The 22,277-nt window shown below is 38.2% G+C and overlaps 2 protein-coding genes across 9 annotated transcripts in view; one reads left to right on the forward strand and one right to left on the reverse strand.

The window, feature by feature from the left end:
* The window catches only part of gria4a (glutamate receptor, ionotropic, AMPA 4a), an 877,747-nt gene that overhangs the window by 623,178 nt on the left and 232,292 nt on the right, over nucleotides 1–22,277 (reverse strand). The window lies entirely within an intron of this gene.
* msantd4 (Myb/SANT-like DNA-binding domain containing 4 with coiled-coils) overlaps nucleotides 1–22,277 on the forward strand; it is an 85,769-nt gene that overhangs the window by 53,898 nt on the left and 9,594 nt on the right. For 3 of the 8 annotated variants that reach the window (XR_015509922.1, XR_015509921.1, XM_087284754.1), the window contains exons 2-3: nucleotides 2,634–3,216; nucleotides 7,523–8,304. Coding sequence is in view for 6 of the 8 variants with exons in the window: in XM_087284754.1 (XP_087140880.1) it covers nucleotides 2,737–3,216; nucleotides 7,523–8,284 (1,242 nt within the window). In the remaining 2 variants the exon portion in view is untranslated. Of the gene's footprint in view, nucleotides 1–2,633; nucleotides 3,447–6,036; nucleotides 11,539–22,277 lie in introns of those variants that run through there. The other 5 variants (XM_087284753.1, XM_087284751.1, XM_087284752.1 and 2 more) reach the window with 3 other exon arrangements.

Here is a 22,277-nt window from a genome sequence, read left to right on the forward strand (position 1 = left end):
GAAAGAGACAAGTATAAAATTTAATAAAAAAATTTAATTTACTAAAAAAAGCATCACAATATTAAGGCCCAATATCAATTCTACCCCTTAGCTTGAAGGCGTAGGGCTAAGGGGAAGAGCTAGATACCCCTTGAAACAGAGATTTGTTAGTACCACACTCGAAACCGACAGGTTTGAAAATTGTCCAGAATACACCATCTATACACAAAACGGCAAAATTTTGCTATCTATAATCCTTAATAACTCCTGTACAGCAGTCCCACAACATTCTGTCACTCGATGACTCTTGAATCCCCTGTCAGAAAAGTCTAGTAACTGGAAACTAGCTTTATACAGTGTCTGCTCTAATGTTTATGTTGTTTTCGTGTGTTTACATAGATGAAAAGGGTCACAGTGTAAATACACAGTACAGTTATGATCTTATTGCCACATTATATCGTTATGATAACATGATATTGTTGCCTTCCGTGATGTCCTGAAGATAAATACAAAAAAATAACGAAACTGGAATAACTACAGCAGTTATGATCTTCTGATCTCATATGAAGCAAGAGATCGCGATGACATATGAAGACACGTGCAGGTGCTGTAGGGAATTTTTTTTCACTTTTCAAATGTTTCCAAATTGATGTTTAACAGAGGTATCACAGTGGTGCAGTGGGTAGCACAATCGCCTCACAGCAAGAAGGTCACTGGTTTGAGCGACCAGTTTGCATGTTCTCCTCGTGTTCGCGTGGGTTTCCTCCGGGTGCTCCGGTTTCCCCCACAGTCCAAAGACATGTGCTATAGGGGAATTTGATGGACTCAATTGGCCGTATTGTATGAGTATGAGTGAATGGGTGTTTCCCAGTATTGGGTTGCAAATAGAAGGGCATCTGCTGTGTAAAACATATGCTGGAATAGTTGGTGGTTCATTCTGCTGTGGCGGCCCCTTAATAAAGGGACTAAGCTGAAAAAAAAATGAATGAATATGTAAGAATGGGTTTTAACCACAGCGGTTCGAACTATAGTTCTGCCGAGTGACTAAAAAGCATCAGCATGATGGCAAAAAACTGTACATTTCTAGTCAAACCATTCTTCTGCAATCTCATACCAAAAATGGAAATAAGGGCCGTATTAATAGCTATAAATGTGGGAGAGCATTGATATTATGTGATTGTATTGTATTGCAATATGGAACAATTAAATGTTGATGCTTAATCAAAAGTAATTCACAAATATTGGGGGGGGTGGGGGGGGAGACAAAGAGAGCAGGCCCAGAAGTTAGCCTGATTGCAGTAGAGTCAGAGAAGATAGACTCCAGAGGAGGAGAGGAGCAGAGCAGGAAAAGACAGGCCAGGAAAAGAGAAAGAGCAGAGTTTTAAACCTATTTTGTATCTTACTTGACCATGTGACTACAGCCTAAATGCTGAGACATTCAAACTGACCAATCAACATGTGACCACATCATCCACATATCAGGCCCATCGTATCGTCCACATATCAGGCCCTGATCTTATCAGTATCCTTTAGAGTTAGGGTGCTTTCACACCTACACTTTTGTTTCGGAACGTGTCTCGATTGCCCAGTTAGCGCGGTTCGTTTAGCATATGTGAACAGGGCAATCGCGCTCTGTTCCGCGCCAAAGTAATCGCTCCGAGATCGCTTGAATGAGGTGGTCTCGGCTCGATTGAAACGAACCCTGGAGCGGTTCGATTGCAGTGAGAAAGCGATCCGATCCGAGCGCGGTTATATCACAGTGTTTTATGGATATGTAATAGGCATACGGCTATATGAAGAGAGAATTATGAGCATAGCGGGAAGTCTCGCGAGTCTCCGGATGCCCGCAAATGACTGATGATCTCCCGGTACTCTCGCGTCTCCCTCCCGGTCCTCAAATAGGCTACGTCGCGCACCCTTCTCACCCCTCCCCACTGCATCTCTCCCCAGACACGTCGCGCGCGCGCACCCTGTCAATCACCATCAAACCACCACCTCTCCTGACAGCTGAGCGGGACGCTGCAAAATAAACCCTGACACTCTGACCAATGTGAGGAGAGTTTACTCACACGTGACTTGTTTTAGCTCTTTTGGTCCGATTAGAAACTTTGCAATGTGAAAGCGAACCGCTCCAAGAGCAACAATGTAACAATTGTAATCTGTTTCCGAACAACTGAATCGATTCACAGGTGTGAAAGCACCCTCAGTATGGACCTTCTTGAGTCAAAAAGACATGTTTTTTTCCATATAAACAAATGCATATGATAACTTAGCCTCTTACAAATGAATGATGTTTAACAGGCCAAGGAATTTTTCACAGTATTTCTGATATTTTTTCTTCTGGAGAAAGTCTTACTTGTTTTATTTTAGCTAGAATTCAAGCTGTTTTAATAAAAAAAAAAACAATGTCACTTTAAGCTGTATAGAAGTGTCTTGAAGAATATCTAGTCAAATATTATTTACTGTCATCATGGCAAAGGTAAAATAAATCAGTTATTAGAAATGCGTTATTAAAACTATTATGTTTAGAAATGTGTTGGAAAAAAAAACACATTAAAAATGTGTTCTGTTCTCTTCGTTAAGGCTAATAATTCAGGTGGGCTAATAATTTCAATAATGTATTCTGTGTGTGTGTGTGTGTGTGTTTGTTGCAGGAGATCAGCATTTCAGCTCTAAACGTGTGTCAGCATGAGCTTGAGGATTAGTCTGGAGTGACAGAAGCCGTTCAGCGTTTGTCAGCGGTTGACCGTCTCCAGCATGGACTTCCTGCAGATGAAGCACCTGAAGAGGAAAAGGAAGAGCAACTACAGCGTGAAGGAAACTCAAACTCTGATCCGCGAGATCCACAAGCGGCGCGAGATTCTGTTCTCTCGCCAGCAAAACATGGCCATCAACGAGCTGAAGCGGCGCGCGTGGGAGGAGGTGGCGGACAGTGTGAACGCGCTGGGCGAAGGAGAGCTGCGCACGGCAGCCGAGGTCAAGAGGCGATACCTGGACTGGCGAGCGCTCATGAAGAGGAAGCAGCTGCAGGCTGAACTGGCATCAGGATTAAAGCAGGAGTTTGAGCCGTCGTCTCCTGATAATGACGCTTCTCTGGGCGGCGGTGACCAGTCGCTTGACCTCAGTGGCTTTCCGAAAGACTCCTCGTGCGACTGGCAGGACCTGACAGATCTAGGAGAGCCCAGCACACACACTCCTGGAGTCAAGATGGAGGACGACGAGGCCAGCAGCTACAGGGTACGTTCTGGGTGCAGATGATGCATTTAAAGTTGGAATGAAATCTAAATTTACTCTGTATTTTGATATATATACAGTAGTGTGTGTTTTAAATGCTGTATCCTTATTTTCTAAAGATTTATTTGAATCTTTAATTAAGTATCATAACATTCTCTGTCCATAGAAATTACTTTTCTTCACTTCTGGTCACATGGAATGCCTTTAGGGCGGAGCTGTCAGCCTTTTACAGGGTCCCCGCGGGTCCTTAAAAAGTCTTAAAATGTCTTAAATAAAATTTTCGATTTTTAAGGTCTGAAAATGTCTTAAATTCTGTAATTTTCCATAAGGAGGTCTTAAATTTCATGTGGGATCTTAAATATCATGTCCGACTCGTCTTATGGCGGCAAATCAATGCCAATATAAATCGAGCGCAGCGGTGATGTTTGCGCGCGAGGAGAAGTGAACCGTGAGCAGATTACAGGTCTACACGCGAGAAAATTACAGCTCGCGAGCGCATAGGAGATCTTCACGCGCGCGCTTAACTGATCCAGCGCGAGAAAACAAGTCCCACGCGCGCACATCATCATCTGTGCGCACGATGTACGCTCTCGCGAGCGAGGTCATGCCTACAGCGCGCGCGCGATCAGTTCTCTCCGCTCGCTCGCTGGTTCTTCTCTCTGCTCGCGCGAAACATTTTGGATTTTTGTGAGTCCTAGGGCGGGACTTGGTTTTCTTGTTATCTCTAACGCTATTGGCTACTCTACCTTTCCAGAAGTTAGCCGGGATTGGACGCAGGTAAGCTAGTTTCCCCGTTAAATAAAAATATATAGGAAATCTTATCATAATGTCACAGTGTGAAACATAGACTTACTTTCTCAGTAATAATAGGTGACGACTTACTTTCAATAATGAGATATTTCTTGTAATAATTAATCTCATAATAATGCCTATTCTTACCATCATGACCAAGTCATATAATGACATATCAAAATAATGAGATATATTCTTGTAACAAACTTTATTACTTGGGAGAGAAAGAGAGAGTTATACCATGTGGCAAAAGATCTCTCCATTAAACAGAAATTGGGGAAAATATACATGGGCTAATAATTCAGGACGAATAATTCAGACTTTAAATGTGTTTTGAACCATTTGATGAAGTTTAGCACCTACATTTAAACTGAACTCAAGCCAAACGTGTTCAAATTTATAAAAATCTTTTTTTTTTCTAAGATTCATTGTCCTTGACTCATTTTCTGTGAAGAACAAGTCAGAATAAATTGGATGGACAATAGTATACAAAATAGGCTATACATGCATGCAGTGCATAAAGTACAAAGGTTTATAGTAAATATATTGCCATTAGTCTGTTATTCCACTATACAGTTAAAGTCAGAATTATTAGCCCGCCTGAATTAATAGCCCCCTGTTTATTTTTATCCTAATTTTTATTTAACGGAGAGAAGATTTTTTTCAACACATTTCTAAACATTATAGTTTTAATAACTCATCTCTAATAACTGATTTATTTTATCTTTGCCATGATGACAGTAAATAATATTTGACTAGATATTCTTCAAGACACTTCTATACAGCTTAAAGTGACATTTAAAAGCTTCACTTGGTTAACTAGGCAGGTTAGGGTAATTGGGCAAGTTATTGTATAACGATGGTTTGTTCTGTAGACTTTCGAAAAAAATAAATAGCTTAAAGAGGGTAATAATATGGACCTTAAAATGGGTTTTAAAAAATTAAAACAGCTTTTATTCTTGCCGAAATAAAACAAGAAAAAAGTGGGCTACTAATTTTGACTTCAACTGCATATGTGACCTTTAAGATGTGGGCCTGTCATATAGAAAGTAGTATTTGTATGCCTCTGAAATGGAATGATGTAATGGATAGTGAGTAAAGCCAAACGAAGACTGTAGAAATTAAATTGTTGCTCAATAGGTGGCGATAAAAACCCATCTGAATGTCTGTCACTGTATTTTTTATGTTTAATTGGGCTAATCATTTTTGATTGAAGTCTTTATATGCAGGTTATTCAATCATTAACTAAAAGTGAGATTGAAAAATATATATAATATATAGATATATATATATTTTACACTGATCTATATTACAAACAATGTTAACAATTATAATAATATACAAAGCTGCACTGCACATATAGTATGCATTGTATGGAAAGATCTAAAACGCAAATAAACTCTTCTGAAGACAATATTTCCTAGAAAGATCATCCCCAAGTGTAATAATGAGCACTGCTGTTGTGGTTAATAATGAAGTAAAATACAACAAACCAGACAAGTGCTGCACGGACAAATCAAATGGGTTCAGAAAGTGTTACAAGAATGCAAGTCATCATTTTGGATATTATTTGACTGTTTCTCGAGATTGAATCCTCATAAAGTTCATAAAGTTCTCAGAAAGTTTCTTATGATTATGACTTGCAAATTGTATATATATTTAACGGCGTGATCTTTTAACTTGCGTCCAATCCCGGCTAACTTCCGGAAAGGCAGAGTAGCCAATAGCGTTAGAGATAACAAGTAAACCAAGTCAACCAAGTAATCTGCTCACGGTTCACTTCTCCTCGCGCGCAAACATCACCGCTGCGCTCGATTTATATTGCTATTGATTTGCTGCCATAGATTTGCCGCCATACTTCACCACATCATTCTGTGTTCACACTGAACATTTTCCTGTTTTTTTTTTTTTAATTTATTTATTTATTTATTTTTTTTAGGTAAAGTCTTAAATTTTCATTTTAGAGGACTTAAAAAGGTCTTAAAAGGTCTTAAATTTTCTGTTAAAAAATGTGCAGATACCCTGTTTTAGGGCGGGGCTATCAGTCATTTTGGGCGTGGCTGTCATTGATTTAGGACAGGGGTTCTCAAACTCGGTCCTGGAGGTTTAGTGTAGATTTTAGCTCCAATTTGTCTCAACACACCAGCAAGGATGTTTCTAGAAAGCCTAGTAAGAGCTTGATCAGCTAGCCCAGGTGTGTCTGATTGAGGTTGGAGCTAAAATCTGCTGGACAATGGAACTCCAGGACTGAGATTGAGATGCCCCTGATTTAGGGCATGGATGTCAGTCCTTAAGGGCGGGGCTGTCAGTATTTCAGGGCGGGAAAGAGCTTGATTAGCTGGTTCAGGTGTGTTTGATTAGGGTTGGAATTAAACTCTCCAGGACCGAGTTTGGACACCCCTGTTCTATAGCGATTGATGATTGGCTTCTGTACTTGTAGGCGGGGCTTCATTATCCATATTGACCGTTACACTTTTCCCTATTCAGAGCTATACGAGTGACATATCTTGTGTATTCTATAGTAGAGATCTGCGCGGGACTAAATTTTGAATCCCGCTCCCGCCCGTACCCGCCAGGTTTTAGCCCGAACCCGACCGCTCTTGCTTATATTAAGAATTTGTTGTCCCGCTGCCCGACCCGCCCCGTTTTCTGCCTGCCGCGACCAATCCCGCTAAAGAGCGGGGGAGAGCAAAACTGAAAATCACCCAGCTATACAGTCCAGACAGCCAAGCTGTCTGTATAAACACACACACAAAGCACCAAGCACACACACAGACAAAGCTCTCTCTCTCTCTCATACGCGCGCGCACACTAACACACACACAAGCACCAAGCAGACACACAGGCGTTTGCTGTTATATCAACTCAAAGGCTTGTAATACCATGTATCAAGTACCAATGTTTTACCAAAAGGTTTTATATAAAGGTATATAAATACTGAGTCGCGCCAGCTCCAGACCGCAGCGCACATTACTCTCGGGCCGATTCCAGCGCGGATGCTGCAGCGTCGGCTCGCTCACAGCCGCCGCATCTGGCCCGATTGATTCGGCCGGAATCGGGCAGCGAGTCCGGCAGCCGGAGCCGGGCCGAGTGGTAAGTCTCCGGCAGGCGAGAATCTAGCCGGAACTGGCCCGAGTGTATTTTGCTATCTGGGAAAGCTTTCTCTCTCTCTCTCTCATTTGCGCGCGCACGCCCTATCATACACACACACAGGCAAAGCTCTCTCTCTCTCTCTCATTCGCATAGCAATATCCGCGATATTGCTAGACAGCCCGCTCCCATCCCAAATTAAACCCGTTACCGACCGCTCCCGCGATTTATTCGGAAATTTATTCCCGTGCCGCAGTAATCTGGTCGGGTCCCGCGGCGCCCGCGGGACAGCCGCGGGAATGCAGACCTCTATTCTATAGTCTCTGACAATAAACAAGGGTCAAAATTTTACCTTTAAACTAGTTTTTACTAAAATCCCCTTCATGATTCCTGCTCTTCTTGTGTGTCTAAATGCAAATCTCTGCAGTTGGAGGCTGATGTTGGAGAAGGTGTGGAGGGTGACGACGATGAGGAGGACTGTTTTCCCTCCATCCTCCCTGATATGGACCGCGAGGGCCGAGTTCCTGAGGTCTTTGCTCATATTGATGAATTCGGTGTCCTGAGCTCCACCAAACCCACATCAGGCCAGACTGCAGGCCGAGACCTGGGACTCGGAATGGGTGGAGTAACCGGCATGGGTGTAGCTGGATTGGGCATCGCTGGAGGAGAGACCACAAGCCTGCTGGTGGCGCTAGAAAGGCAGCGATTGGACCTAGAGAAACACCGACTACAGGTGGAGTCAGAACGGCTGCAGGTGGAGAAAGAGCGCCTCCTGGTGGAGAAGGAGAGACTGCGGCAGGGCGAGGTGGAGCGGGAGCGGCTGCAGTTAGAGAAAGAGCGTCTACAGGTGGAGCGAGAGCGTCTGAGACTTGTTTTACATCAAAACACGCCTCTCCAACAGAGCCCTGCCCCCTCGACATCTATAGCCACGCCCACCACTTCATCCTCCGCCCCCTCGTCGTCCTCATTGGATGGAGAGAAGGACAGGAAGCTAGTTTGGCCAATGGTGGTGGATTTAGAGGCGGAGAAGCTGAAGTTGGAGAAAGAGCGCCTCCTGCTGGAAAAGGAGAGACTGCAGTTCTTTAAGTTTGAGTCGGGCCGGCTGCAGATTGAGAAGGAGCGCCTGCAGGTGGAGAAAGAGAGGCTGCAGCTGCAAAAAGACGGACAGCAGATGGTGCTGCACTCGTGAAACTACACCAATGCAGTTAGGTAGGAGGTATGAGGAAAAAAAAACAAGGGTGCCGTAGTTACCCATTCATTTCTGTGGGGGAAATTAAAGTGGAAGTGAAGCACTCAGTCAAGTTTACATTATTTTATAAATTGCTTTACACTTTAATGAAAATAAATTAAACAAACTCAATTAATGTAACCATTTTGAAGAAAAGGACATGTTGTACTATAGTTTTTAGCGCAAGGGCACCACCATCTTGGAATATCGCTGTGTCTGACGTCACAGGCTTTGTTCCGTTCCCTCAGGTGAACAGATACAGTGAAAGTGGCTTAACACAGAGACTGGACATCCTAATTTAACAATGCGTGAGTTCATGGACGTTCATTGCAGAGCTTGTGCAAATACAAGCATCAAATTTGTGTTTAATATATAACAAATATTAATAAGTTTTCTATTTTTCTTTTTAAATACCGTTTGTTTGATGCACTTTGGTCCACTCTCTCATGCTGGTCCAGCGCTGCCAGACAAGAGGATTTACATTCAGGTTAATGCAACGATTAAAACACGACGATTAAAATCACGACTGTGTGGAACATATCAAGACATATTTTCTTATCAAGTCAATCTCTCAACCTTCTGTATGAAAGAAATAAAAACCTGTAATATGAAAAACTGCGCTGATCTTAGTTTGGTTTGAGCACGAATAGAGATGGGGGCTGTAGTAGTGAAAACAGAAAGTACCTGCTCTTATTACGCCGGGCACCAAACCTTGTTAAAGCCCACACAGCCAGCCAGTCAGGCAGCACAGTACAGAGAGTGGACCAAAGTGCATCAAACAATTGATAATTAAAAGAAAAATAGAATAAATGTATATTTTTATATACTAGACACAACTTTGATGCTTGTATTTGCACCAGCTCCACTACCACAACTTCACGCATTGTGTTAAATTAGGTTGTCCAGTCTCCGTGTTCAGTTCATTACTTTCACTGTATCTGTTCAGTTGAGGCAATGGAACCAAACCTCTGACGTCAAAAAGCAATATTGCAAGATAGCTCTAAAATCTATAGTAAAACACGTCCTTTTCTTCAAAATAGTTACGTTAATTGAGTTTGTTTAATGTACTTTCATTAAAGCAGAATCCAGGTTATAAAATAAATGTAAACTTGACTGAGTGCTTCATTTCCACTTTAAGTGTGTTCTTTTGTACTTTAATTAAAGGGGAAGATGATTGGCATACATTTAAAACAAAAAGGTTGATAATAAATGCAAGGAATTTATAGAAAAGACGGATGTGGACTTATTTCTGAATGTTCCAGAAAAATTCTCAACTTATTTTTGTTATTGTTTTCTGTTTTGCTATGGACCCTTTTCACAAGATGGTTATAATGTGTTTGACGGTCATCAGCATCTTGAAGGTTTTTAATATCTTCTTATTTATATTCCCAGGTTCTGCTGGTATACGCATTTCCCGAATTTTCATTGCCAATCTTAAAGTCTGTTTTATACTTCTGCGTCAAGCGCACGCGGTTGCATCGCCCTTGCCGTGGCTGACGCTGAAACGCACCCCTCAAAAAATGTAACTACACGGCGCAACAATGCATACCACAATCACTGTGATTGGTCGACTTGGTAGTGCTGATGAGTGTGGGCGGTGCCGAGAGCTGTGAGCCAGATGGAGCGAGAACAAGTGTCGAGTCCTGTGAAGGAGCTCCAGACGGAAACTTTCGTTTTGTGTTTACCTTATAACTAAAGTTGTTGCACGTCCGCCAGTTCCCGCCTCTGAATGAGCGAGTTTTAGCTACTTGTACATTAAGGTAATGTTTAGAAAAAACGAAACGCCTGCAAAGAAACTCGACACAGAGGAACTCAAAAGTAGCTAGTGTTTTGGAAGTGTTATTGCAGAGCAACACAAGCAGCTCGCAGAAGTATAAATACACGGCTACTCGCAAGGCAGGTGCCTTGGGTCACGCCGATCACTCGACGCAGAAGTATAAACCAGCTTTAAGCCAATTGTAATAGTTTGTTTTGGTTCAGTTTGGAATTTCCCCAACCATTTCAGAGCCAGGGGGATCAGAGTGAGCGTTCCAGCTTGGCCTCACCCTGATCCAGTTTTAATATCTTGACTTTTTATTTTTAATTAATTTTTTTTTTAATTAGTGTACATTTATAAAGCTATATTTTTTATTATATCATCTTTGCATCAAAAGACAAAAGTTTCTAATGCAGCGTCTTTCACCATCGCAGAGGTTTTTTTTTTATTATTCGAGCCAATAGGAATACAAAAAAAAAAGATTTGTTGTACTCTCCCGTTCACAGGACTCTAAGTTTATTTCGACTTCTTGTTCTGAGAAACCCGTAAATGTGAAAAGGGTCCATGGTTTACTATAAATAAAACATACAAATTGTTATCAGTTATTGATGCAAATCTAAAAGAAAATTACCTAAAATAATAATCAGAAATAATCAAACTTAAATGTTGCTTCAGTGACACTTTGTAAGATTAAAATGCAAATTTTACTAAAATGCTAATCATTTTTCATCGTATTCACTATAATAGCACTTAAATAACACAAAATTTACATCTTCCTTCATTCACTAAAATTTAATTATATTAATTATATTTTTGTTTATTTCAGTCAGATTTTTTATTTCTAAACTAATGCTAAAATGTCAAGTGTTGCCGGAAAAATGTGCCTGGAAAAATATTATTTATTATGCTATTAAGTGCAAAAATCAACACATTTTTAGTGTTTGTCTCTCTAAAAACAACCCAGTTTAATTTTGTATTATATATAATAGATTTTTCCCTCTGAAATGACTGGATATCTATGGTAAACAGGATTTATAGAGGTGTCCTCAGTAAGTGATGCATTTCTAGCTGTATCTACAGATCAGGTCAGCCCACATGATTGCCTTCTGTTCATGCAAAACTATCATTTAATACTGATTAGGTTGAGAAAAGTGTTCGTGTTCATTAAATGTGTTCAGTAGTAGATGTACTTTTCACTTACTGAAAAAAAAGTACAGATACTCCTGATTATCTTTTCACAAGATGTGTGTATGTACGTTGTTACCATACTGTGTTTAATGTGCAGAGTAAAAAAGAGCTAAAAAGAGTTGGATTGTATGTTAAAGGGCTCTTATAAGTAACTGCATTCACTATGAAAATCCAGGGCCTCGTTTATGTGGAATCAGTGTAAATGTGAATGTATGGTGAAGTTAGTTGTTCCTGTTAATGATGTATATGGTTAAAGACAAAATTATCAGCCTTCCTGTCAAATTTTAATTCTTTTATGTGCTGTTTAACAGAGAGACTTTATTCAACACATTTCTAAACATAATAGTTTTATTAACTCTTTTCTAAGAACTGATTTATTTTATCTTTGCCATGATGAAAGCACATAATATTTGATATTTTTCAACATACTAGTATTCAGCTTATGGTGACATTTAAAGGCTTAACTAGCTTAATTAGGCTAGTCATAGCATAACAGTGGTTTGTTCTGTAGACACTCCAAAACGAAGAAATCTTAAAGGGGCTAGTAATATTGACCTTAATTAGCTCTTTAAATTATTTTGATTTCATTCAAACAAAAAAAAAAGAAAAACATGATGTTCTCCAGAAGAAAAAAATTAAGGTCAATAATTTGAAAAGCGTTCTTGCTCTGTCAAACATCACTTGGAAATAGGGTTGTCCAGCCTGATCTGACGAAGAAGCGTAAGTATTTTACGTTTTGTCAGTTTAGTGGCTAATTCGTACGAGTTCAGTCATACGAAAATTATTTTAAAAAGGAGGCGTGGCACCCGACCCCAACCGTCATTGGGTGATGAGCAAATCGTACTAAATTGTACGAATTAGATCGTTCGAATTCATACGAATAAAAAGTTACGAATTGCCGTGAGGTTGCGTTGGGTTGTCATGATTCTGAATTTCGGTATCAATTGGTACTGAAGTTTTAAAAACGTCTCGCCAACATTTTAGCGCTGTGGAGCACGTTCTTAAAAACCGCTGATTCGCTATTGTTCACGTGCTCAACATAAACGACTGTGATTGGCCGTGAAGGTCATCAGTTCACCGCTGTTCACCGAGTGTAAACATGGGTTGCGTCCGAAATCGCCTACTACTTAGTGGGTACTGCATTTTAATTTAAACGTAGTACTCGACCATTAGAATAGTGCGTTCTATACAGAATAAATGTGAGAAGTATGAATGGAACTTGAATGTACTACGTTTGCCATTTTGTTATGATCACATGACCTACCCGTGTCCGCTTCACTCCCATTCATGAATTCTCTTGCGATTCATCATAGGTAGGGCCAGACGGAATCTGCAGATATTTCTGCGCAGAATTTTGGTAAAAGAAATCTGCAGATTTATGCTGAATTATTTTGGGAGTATCATAACTAAAACCTTAATATATGAAGAAAAAGTAATATCTTTGTAACTTATATTTAATGTTTACAATGCAAATCCAAATAGATCCACTTTATTTGGTAAACAAAGCAAGTCTCTCATATAATATATCTTCTAAAAGACATACACTATAACTTTACATACTATATTGTAAAAAAATAATCTAAATATTTTCATATCAGTCAATAATATTACTGAAATTAATTTAAAAACGGAATAAACATAAATTTACACACATTTACACAAGTAAATATACAGAATTAATGATGGGCTAAAAATCTGCAGAATTCTGCGCGCGCAGATTCCATGTGGGCCTAATCATAGGATAGCGTAGCATTGGATGTGCACTTCAGAATCTCGCCACAAGTAGTAGATCGTCCGGGTACTTCTCACACACTGCTTTTCGAATTCTATGGATTTGGACATGCTACTCGACTCGCATACTGTTGTTAGCGTACTATATAGTATGGAAGGACGCGATTTTAGACAAAGCCACAGTTACAGAGACACTGGAGCGTTTAAAAGCTGAGAAGATCAGTCGATTCACCGCAGACACACCAGCTGATCATCTCTGCTTTGAAACGCTCCAGTGTCCCTGTATCTGTGTTTGCACTCAGTGAACAGCAGTGAACTGATGATCAGTGTTGGGGTAAGTTACTTTAGAAAGTAATGCATTACAATACTCCCCAAAAAAGTTAGTAGTTGTGTTACTATTTAATTTTTTATGATAAGTAATTCATTACATTACTTTTGAGTTATTTTTGCGTTGCTTTTTCTGACCTGGCTGAGGCTTGATCACTTACAGAATTTAAGGTGTTTTTTCCAACTTTATTAAAATAGAGGAGCTCTGCTAGTAACTACACACTGTATAAACTACACCTACATTTACCTTTAAAATAATAATAATAATAATTTAGGTAGGATAAAGTTTTGAGAACTTCCTGACCACGGAGCTCTACTTGCCTTATATACGGATTAATGAAAGTTTAAAGCACTCTGTTTGCTATATTTTTATTCGCTGTCCATTCAGATAATCCTCTTTTCCTTTTTCTCCAGTGTGTTCAAAATCATGAGAACACTTCAATCACAGAAATGTAAGGCTCTGCTATCTTGGTTTCTCCCTGTTCCTGCATTCCCTCATTGTGTGTGATTCAACGTGACTACGTTCATTTTAATTTAGCAACTTTTTAAAAGCGAATTAAAAGAACTAAAAAGTTACTTGCTTTACATTTTTTTAGAATTAACTCAAATATTATTACTTATTTTTGAAAAGTAATGCGTTACTTTACTCGTTACTTACAAAAGACAAAAGTATTACTATTAAGTAACTTGCATTACTTGTAATTCGTTACCCCCAACACTGCTGATGAACTTCATGGCCAATCACAGTCATTTCTGTTGAGCATGTGAACACAATAGCAAATCAGCGGTGGTTGAGAACACACTCAACTGCGCTCAAATGTTAGCCGGAAATGGACGTTTTTAACATTAAAATACCGATTCGTACCAAAATTCAGTATCTGCTTAAGACATATTTAAAAATTAATTAAAAAATGTAATTAATAATAGGGCTGCATGGTGGTAGCACATTTGCCTCACAGCAAGAAGGTCTCTGGTTCGAGCCTCGGCTGGATCAGTTGGCGTTTCTGTGTGGAGTTTGCATGTTCTCCCCGTGTTTGCGTGGGTTTCCTCCGGTTGCTCCGGTTTCACCTACAGTCCAAAGACATGCGGTATAGGGGAATTGGGTAGGCTAAATTGTCATAAATGTATGTGTGAATGAGTGTGTATGGATGTTTCCCAGTGATGGGTTGTAGCTGGAAGGGCATCCACTGTAAAACATATGACGGATAAGTTGGCGGTTCATTCCTCTGCGGCGACCCCTGATTAATACAGGGACAAAGCCGAAAATAAAATAAATGAATGAAGTAATTAATAATAATTAGAATAATTTTGTCTTCAACTGTACGTTCATATATGCAAAAAAAAAGAGGCCTGGCTTTTATTTTGAAACAATCAGGTTTTCATTTCCCTTAATGTCTTTTTAAATAAGCTAAACTGAACACAGATAAATGTGTTTGCAAAAACTGAGGTGCTCGAACTGAGTTTCGCTTATTCACACTCAGACATGAACGTGAACAAAGCAAAATAAAGTAAATCATTCATCATATTTAAATGTAATCCAGAATTTACTGTAAATTTCAGTTATTTTACAAACGAACAGCAAGTTGCTTCTTGAATTATATATATGTGTGATATTTTGAAGTAGACGAACTGAAAGTGGTATTTTTGTATCTGTTTCATCTTTTTTTAAACAGTTGTTCGTTATGTTCCTTTGCATTGTGACAGTTAATTAACAGCATTTCTTAAAGGGATAGTTCACCCAAATATACACATTTATTCATTATTTACTCACCATCAAGTGTTTGGGAGAAGGCATGGGCCGGTATAAGATTCTGACGGTATGATAACCTTGGATAAAAAAAATATCACTGTTTCATAGTATTGTGATTACTGCTCTAAAATATATTCTTTTAATTGTCTGGGTAAAAAAAAAAAAAACTTTTTCCCCTTTAAAAACTATATATTAAATAAAAAAAAAAAGATTAGATTTTTTGGAGCAGTAAACACATAAGGCTATATAATTCAAATAAATCATAGACACCTAAAAACACCTATTTTATTTATTTATTTTTTTACAATTTAAAACTGCATCTTTGGATTTTCTTTTCTGCTGGGCATACTGTTGTCCTAAAAGACAAAAACAAAAAATGTAATTAAAAATCTTACACATACCTTAGCAACGGTTTTACAGAAAATGTTGGCGGTTTTAAACCCTTGATTTTCCAAACAGCGGTATACCCTGAAAATGGTCATCGTCCCATGCCTTTTTGTGAGTTTCTTTTTTTTTCAGTAGAACACAATTTAAGATGTTTTGAAGAATTTTGGAACTTGGCAATTAATTTCTGTGATCCTGTGAATGTGAATTGTCAGCATCATTACTCCAGTCTTTAGTGTAATGAAGAAATGGGATGATTTAGATATTTTAAAAGGCTGTTTTTGCAGTTTTATTTCAATACAACACATCAGGTGGAAGTTTTATTGGTAGTTTTATTGTACATACTGTGCTTAGGTTTTGTTTTCAAGAATATAAAATAAATACTTTAGGAAAAAGTCAAATATTGCTATAAGCAACCTGTTTTCTGTATGAGCATATTTTTAAAATGTATTTTATTGTACTTTATATGTACAATAAAATACAATAAGTTCAGTCTTCACTCTTAGTGTTTACTCCAGTCTTTTTTTGTAAATTAATTACAACAAAATAGACCAGGGATGAAGTTTTTATGGTCATTTGAAATAAGTTGAACACAAAAGAAGATATTTTGAAGAATGTTTTAAACTACAACTAAAGGTTGTAACCATTAGCAATCATAGTAGGATTAACAAATACTATGGTAGTCAATGGTTACAGATTCCCAACATTTTTCAAAACATCTTCTTTTGTATACACAAAGTCAAACAACTTGATTGTAAGTTAAGGATGAGTAAATTATGCTTTTTGTGTGAACTATCCCTTTAAGTGCGTTTGATTATTTGATTTCTCTTCACAGGCTTTGTGGGATTTCATCATGAAGGCCTGTAATGTGAATGTAGTCCATGTTTATGAGTGTGTGTTTATGAGTGTGTGTATGGTGTGTTTGGTGGTTATCTGATGATCCCAGAAGTGCAGATTGGTTTTCTACAGCGTCTGTTTCTGTAGTCGTGAAATTGCTGGTTGCGTTTACATTTATGTGTCTTATCCAAAGCAACTTACATAGCATTGAAGAAGATAGATAGAGGTGTTTATTTATCGTTTCATGCTGTTCAATCGATCCTGTGACCTTAATGTTTGAGCTCAAGAGATGTTTAAATGTCGTCCATTACCTTGGAAGTTTCATTCGAGTGTGTGTGTAAATGAGCTTTTCTGTGTTAATTCCGTATTATGTGTTTTTTTCAGTGGAAAAACTAGGTTTTACTGGTGTAAACACAGCCTTAGACCCATTTACAGCTGTATACACTAGCGTTTTAAATAACATCTGGCTGTGAATGTGGTTCATTTTTGGTACGTTTCATGACAATGCCATTAGCTCAATCCTATTGGCAGTGGCTGTTAAAGGGACAGTACAGAACATTTAGGCCGCACTCGCACTACAGTTGCCTCGAACCGGGCCAAAGCATGCTTGTCCCCCCTCCCGTCTTACCTGATGGCCCGCACTCACATTACAATCGGGCCTGGGCACACTTACGTCATCGATGATGCGATGGTCGGAAGAGCTCTCGCTCAGCACAGTGGAGATTTCTTCAGTTATCGCTTTAGGATGCGGTGACACGCAGTCAGATATTTCGCCGAACAGATCCGCCACTTTTGACGCTCATAAACAACCATAAAGTCCTCGTGCTGCAGGAATTAGGAGGTTTGCTGAAGGTGCAGCTGTCGTGCAGTGAGGGGTTTGCGTCGTTAATAAACTATGACAGTTTGCGTTCACAGAACAATAAGAATGATTAATAAATCCATATGAAACAGTCCCTTAAAAGTCACGTCTCGCTTTCAGTTTCAGGCTTTGACGTGTTTTGCACTCACACACAAGTGAACCACGCTCAGGCCCACCTCTTAAAAGTGGGCCAGGGCTGGCCAAGTGAACTGTGCCTGAGCCCGATTCAGCGCACTCACACTTCTCAAACAATCCGGGAAACGAGCCTGGGCACGGTACGGATAGCATAGTGTGAGTAGGCCCTTTACTCTCCCTCAACTTGTTCCAAACCTTTGAGTTTCTTTCATCTGTTGAACACAAACAAAGATAGTTTTAAGAATGTTGGAAACCAGTAGCAATCGACTTCCAGATAGTTTTTCCTACTAAGAATCTCAAATGCTATTCAAAATAGAATTTTTGTGTGTGTTTGACGGAAGAAGGATGCTCCCTAAGGTTTAAAACCACAAATTTTTGGGTAAACTATCACTTTATTAGAGCAAACATTTGCAACACCAACTCTTTGGAAATAGATGCTTTAGCCTACATTTATGTGAAACTTTAACTTAAACATATTCGTTTGACTGCAGTTTCTAGGTAAAGTGAACACTAGGGGCAGTATGACGGCAACAACTGTTGTTCCTTTTCACACTAATGATATTCACAGTTTTGTATTATCGACAAATAAAGGTTATTTTCATACAGTTCTTTGCACAACACAAAATCAATACTACAAGAAAACTAATCTCTGTCTATGTTTTGTAATCAAATATGTTTGCTTCATCTGTCTATATCCATGCGGATGATTCTGGCTTGGTCAGTTTGCTTGGTAGCTCACTTTGTATAGTGTTATACTTGTCATGCATCAAAATCAAGGTAAAACTACATGGTCGCAGTGCACTTTTATCTTATGTTTGATTTGAAAACACTATTAGTTGGGTTTAGCGCAGGGTTTAGGTCAGTGACCTGTATGACAAGCTCTGAACATGTACAAAAAGGACATGTATCTGAAACGTACAAAAAAAATGCACCATAAGTAACATTTCAGATTAGTAAAAATGTAGATAGCGCACTCTAGTGAATATGACATCTGAAACTTGCAATTAAATGTACCTTGAACAACGTATTTCCAATCTGCAAAAATGTAGACAGTGCCCTCTAGTGAATTTATCATCTGGAACCTGCACTGAAGCGTACCATAAATAAACATTTTGGATTTGCAAACAAGTAGACAGCACCCTCTAGTGGTTTTATCAGCTGAAACCTGCAAAAAAGCATACCCTGAATAAACTTATTCTAGATTCGCAAATGTGTAGACAACACCCTCTAGTGAATTTATTATGTAAAATCTGCAATGAAGCGTACCAAAATATATACATTTCAGATTTTCAAAAATGTAGACAGCGCCCTCTAGTGGATTTATCAGTTGAAACCTGCAATGAAGCATACCTAAATAAACGTATTTCAGATTCGATTTAAATGTAGACAGCGCCCTCTAGTGTCTATTATCTGAAACCTGCAATGAGGCGTACCATAAATAAACGTACTTCAAATTTGCATACATGTAGACAGCGCCCTCTAGTGGATTTATCTCAAACATGCAGTGAAGCATACCCTAAATTAACTTATTTCAGATTCGCAAACATGTCAACGGCATCCTCTAGTGGATTTATTATCTAAAATGTACAGTAAAGCATACCAAAATATATGCATTTCAGATTTGCAAAAATGTAGACAGCGCCCTCTAGTCTGTTTATGTGAAACCTGCAATGAAGCATACCTAAATAAGCATTTCAGTTTTTGCAAAAATGTAGACAGCGCCCTCTAGTGGATTTATCATCTGAAACCTGCAATAAAGCGTACTCTAAATAAACGTGTTTCAAATTTGCAAAAATGTAGGCAGAACCCTCTAGTGGATTTATCATCTGAAACCTGCAATAAAGCGTACTCTATATAAACGTATTTCAGATTTGCGAAAATGTAGATGGCGCCCTCTACTGGATGTATCATCTGAAACCTGAAATGAAGCATACCTAAATAAACGTGTTTCAAATTTGCAAAAATGTAGGCAGCGCCCTCTAGTGTATTTATCATCTGAAACCTGCAATGAAGCGTACTCTAAATAAACGTATTTCAGATTTGCGAAAATGTAAACAGCGCCCTCTAGTGGATTTATCATCTCTAAACTGCAATGAAGCGTACTCTAAATAAACTTTTTTTCAGATTCGCAAACATGTAGACAGTGCCTTCTAGTGGATTTATGTCAAACCTTCTATGAAGCATACCTAAATACGCATTTCAGATTTGCAAAAATGTAGACTGCACCCTCTAGTGGATTAATCAGTTGAAATTTGCAATGAAGTGTACCATAAATAAACGTATTTCAGATTTGCATACATGTAGACAGCGCCCTCTAGTGGATTTATCTCAAACATGCAGTGAAGCATACCCTAAATTAACTTATTTTAGATTCGCAAACATGTCAACGGCATCCTCTAGTGGATTTATCATCTGAAATGTGCAGTAAAGCATACCAAAATATACGCATTTCAGATTTGCGAAAATGTAGACAGCGCCTTCTAGTGGATTTATCATCTGAAACCTGCAATGAAGCGTACTCTAAATAAACGTATTTCAGATTTGCATACATGTAGACAGCGCCCTCTAGTGGATTTATCTCAAACATGCATTGAAGCATACCCTAAATTAACTTATTTCAGATTCGCAAACATGTCAACGGCATCCTCTAGTGGATTTATCATCTGAAACCTGCAATGAAGCGTACTCTAAATAAACTTTGTTTCAGATTCGCAAAAATGTAGACAGCGCCCTCTAGTGGATTTATCATCTGAAACCTGCAATGAAGCGTACTCTAAATAAACTTTGTTTCAGATTCGCAAACATGTAAACAGCGCCCTCTAGTGGATTTATCATCTGAAACTTGCAACAAAACTTTGCCGTAAAAAATGTATTTTATGTTTCGCAAACATGTAGGCTGAGTCACGTATTTCCATTGATCTGATAATTCTCTATTCTACTGTTAGCACTTACAATAGTAACTTTGAAATGACTTCATTTCTCTCTCAGCACAGATGAAGTGTGTAAATCAGGCCTTACGCTTCAGTTCAGCTTCTCTTTGCATTTCTCTGATGAAGTGGAAAACCAAAGCTATTTGGTGCCATGTTCTCTGTTGTCTGTGAAGCTGTTTTCCTCTGTTGAATATGTTTTCATGCTCAGATGAAGGTGGTGTTGTTTAAGGACAAAAGGATTCATGGATGTTTAGTTTTTTGTGAGCTGGTGCTGTTGGTGGACTTAGGAAAGGTGTGTTTTATTGTACTGTATGTGCAATATGATAACGGTTTGTGTGTGTGTGTTTGTCTTAAATGTTCCTGATGTGGAAAAGCACAACAAAATAAAGAGTTTAAAGAAATTCAATGGTTTGAGTTGCACTGTTGAAAAAAAAAATTTGATTATCTAAACTAGTTGCTTTTACAATTATTTCTATAATAGGTCTGGGGGGAGTCAGTTTTTATAGTATTTTCATATAAACTCTTTTATTTTATTATCTGTTAGTAAATTGTATTATTTTGTTATCTTATTTTGATTGTCTGTTGCTAATTGAGGCAGCAGTGTTTGATCAAAAATAGCATTCATTTTGATGGTTTAGTAAATATTGTTTTTATAACAGCTGATTTGATTTGAAATCCAAAATGAAATCTGGCTTATATCAGTGTATTGCAAACAATACGATATCGCCAAACCTTCCCAGCATGGCACATTAAACAATGTCAAAACCTTGATGTCTATTTGACATCCTGACATTGATGCTGTTTTGATACCTTTAATTTACATCTAACATTGGCGTAAAAAAAATCACTTTCTTAATGCAAATTGATTGACGTAAATTGACTACCTTGATGTTAAAACAACATCAGATTGACATCTAACACCGGCGTCAAAAAACATGTCAAAAATACAAATCGATTTCATGTCAATTGACTGTCTTGATGTCACACGCCATCAAATCGACATCTAACATTGACGTCAAAAACGTAAAAAATGCAAATCGATTTGATGTCATTTGAATACCTTGATGTTAAAACAGCATCAGATTGATATCTGAATTTAGCGTCAATTAAAAAGTGCGTAACGATTTGATGTGAATTTGATGGCGTTTTAACATCAGGGTTGTCAATTGACATCTAATAATGGCATCAAAAACACGTCAAAAATGCAAATCGATTTAATGTCAAGTCACTACCTTGATGTTGAAAAGGCATTAGATTGACATCTAACATTGACGTCAAAAATGCAAATCAATTTGACGTTAATTTAATGCCATTTTAACATCAAGGTTGTCAGTTGACATTTAATAATGGGATCAAAAACATGTCAAAAATGCAAATTGATTTGATGTCAATTGACTACACTGATGTCAAAACACTAAGAAATTTACATCCAACATTGCCATCAAAAATGCAAATAGATTTGACGTTAATAGTCTACCTTGGTAAAAAAGTCATCAGATTGACATCTAACTTTGGCGTCAAAAATACAAATCGATTCTGTCAATTGACTGCCTTGATGTCACAACGCTATCAAATTGACATCTAACAATGACGTCAAAAACGTTAAAAATGCTAATCGATTTGATGTCAATTGAATACCTTGATGTTAAAACAGCATCAGATTGATCTCTGAATTTAGCTTCAAAAACATGTCAAAAATACGTAATGATTTGATGTAAATTTGATGGCGTTTTAACATCAAATCGATTTGCATTTTTAATGTGTTTTTGTCACCATTATCAGATATCAACTGACAACCTTGATGTCAATTTGATGGCGTTTTAACATCAAGATTGTCAATTGATTTCTAAAAATGGCATCAAAAACGTCAAAAATGCTAATCAATTTAATGTCAAGTCACAACCTTGATGTTAAAAAGGCATTAGATTGACATCTAACTTTGTTGTCAAAAATGCAATCAATTTGACGTTAATTTATTGCCAATACAAGGTTGTCAATTCAGATTTAATAATGGCATCAAGAACATGTCAAAAATGCAAATTGATTTAATGTCAGTT

The sequence above is a fragment of the Danio rerio genome, chromosome 15 (assembly GCF_052040795.2).
Source record: "Danio rerio strain M-AB ecotype USA chromosome 15, GRCz13ab, whole genome shotgun sequence".
Taxonomy (NCBI): domain Eukaryota; kingdom Metazoa; phylum Chordata; class Actinopteri; order Cypriniformes; family Danionidae; genus Danio; species Danio rerio.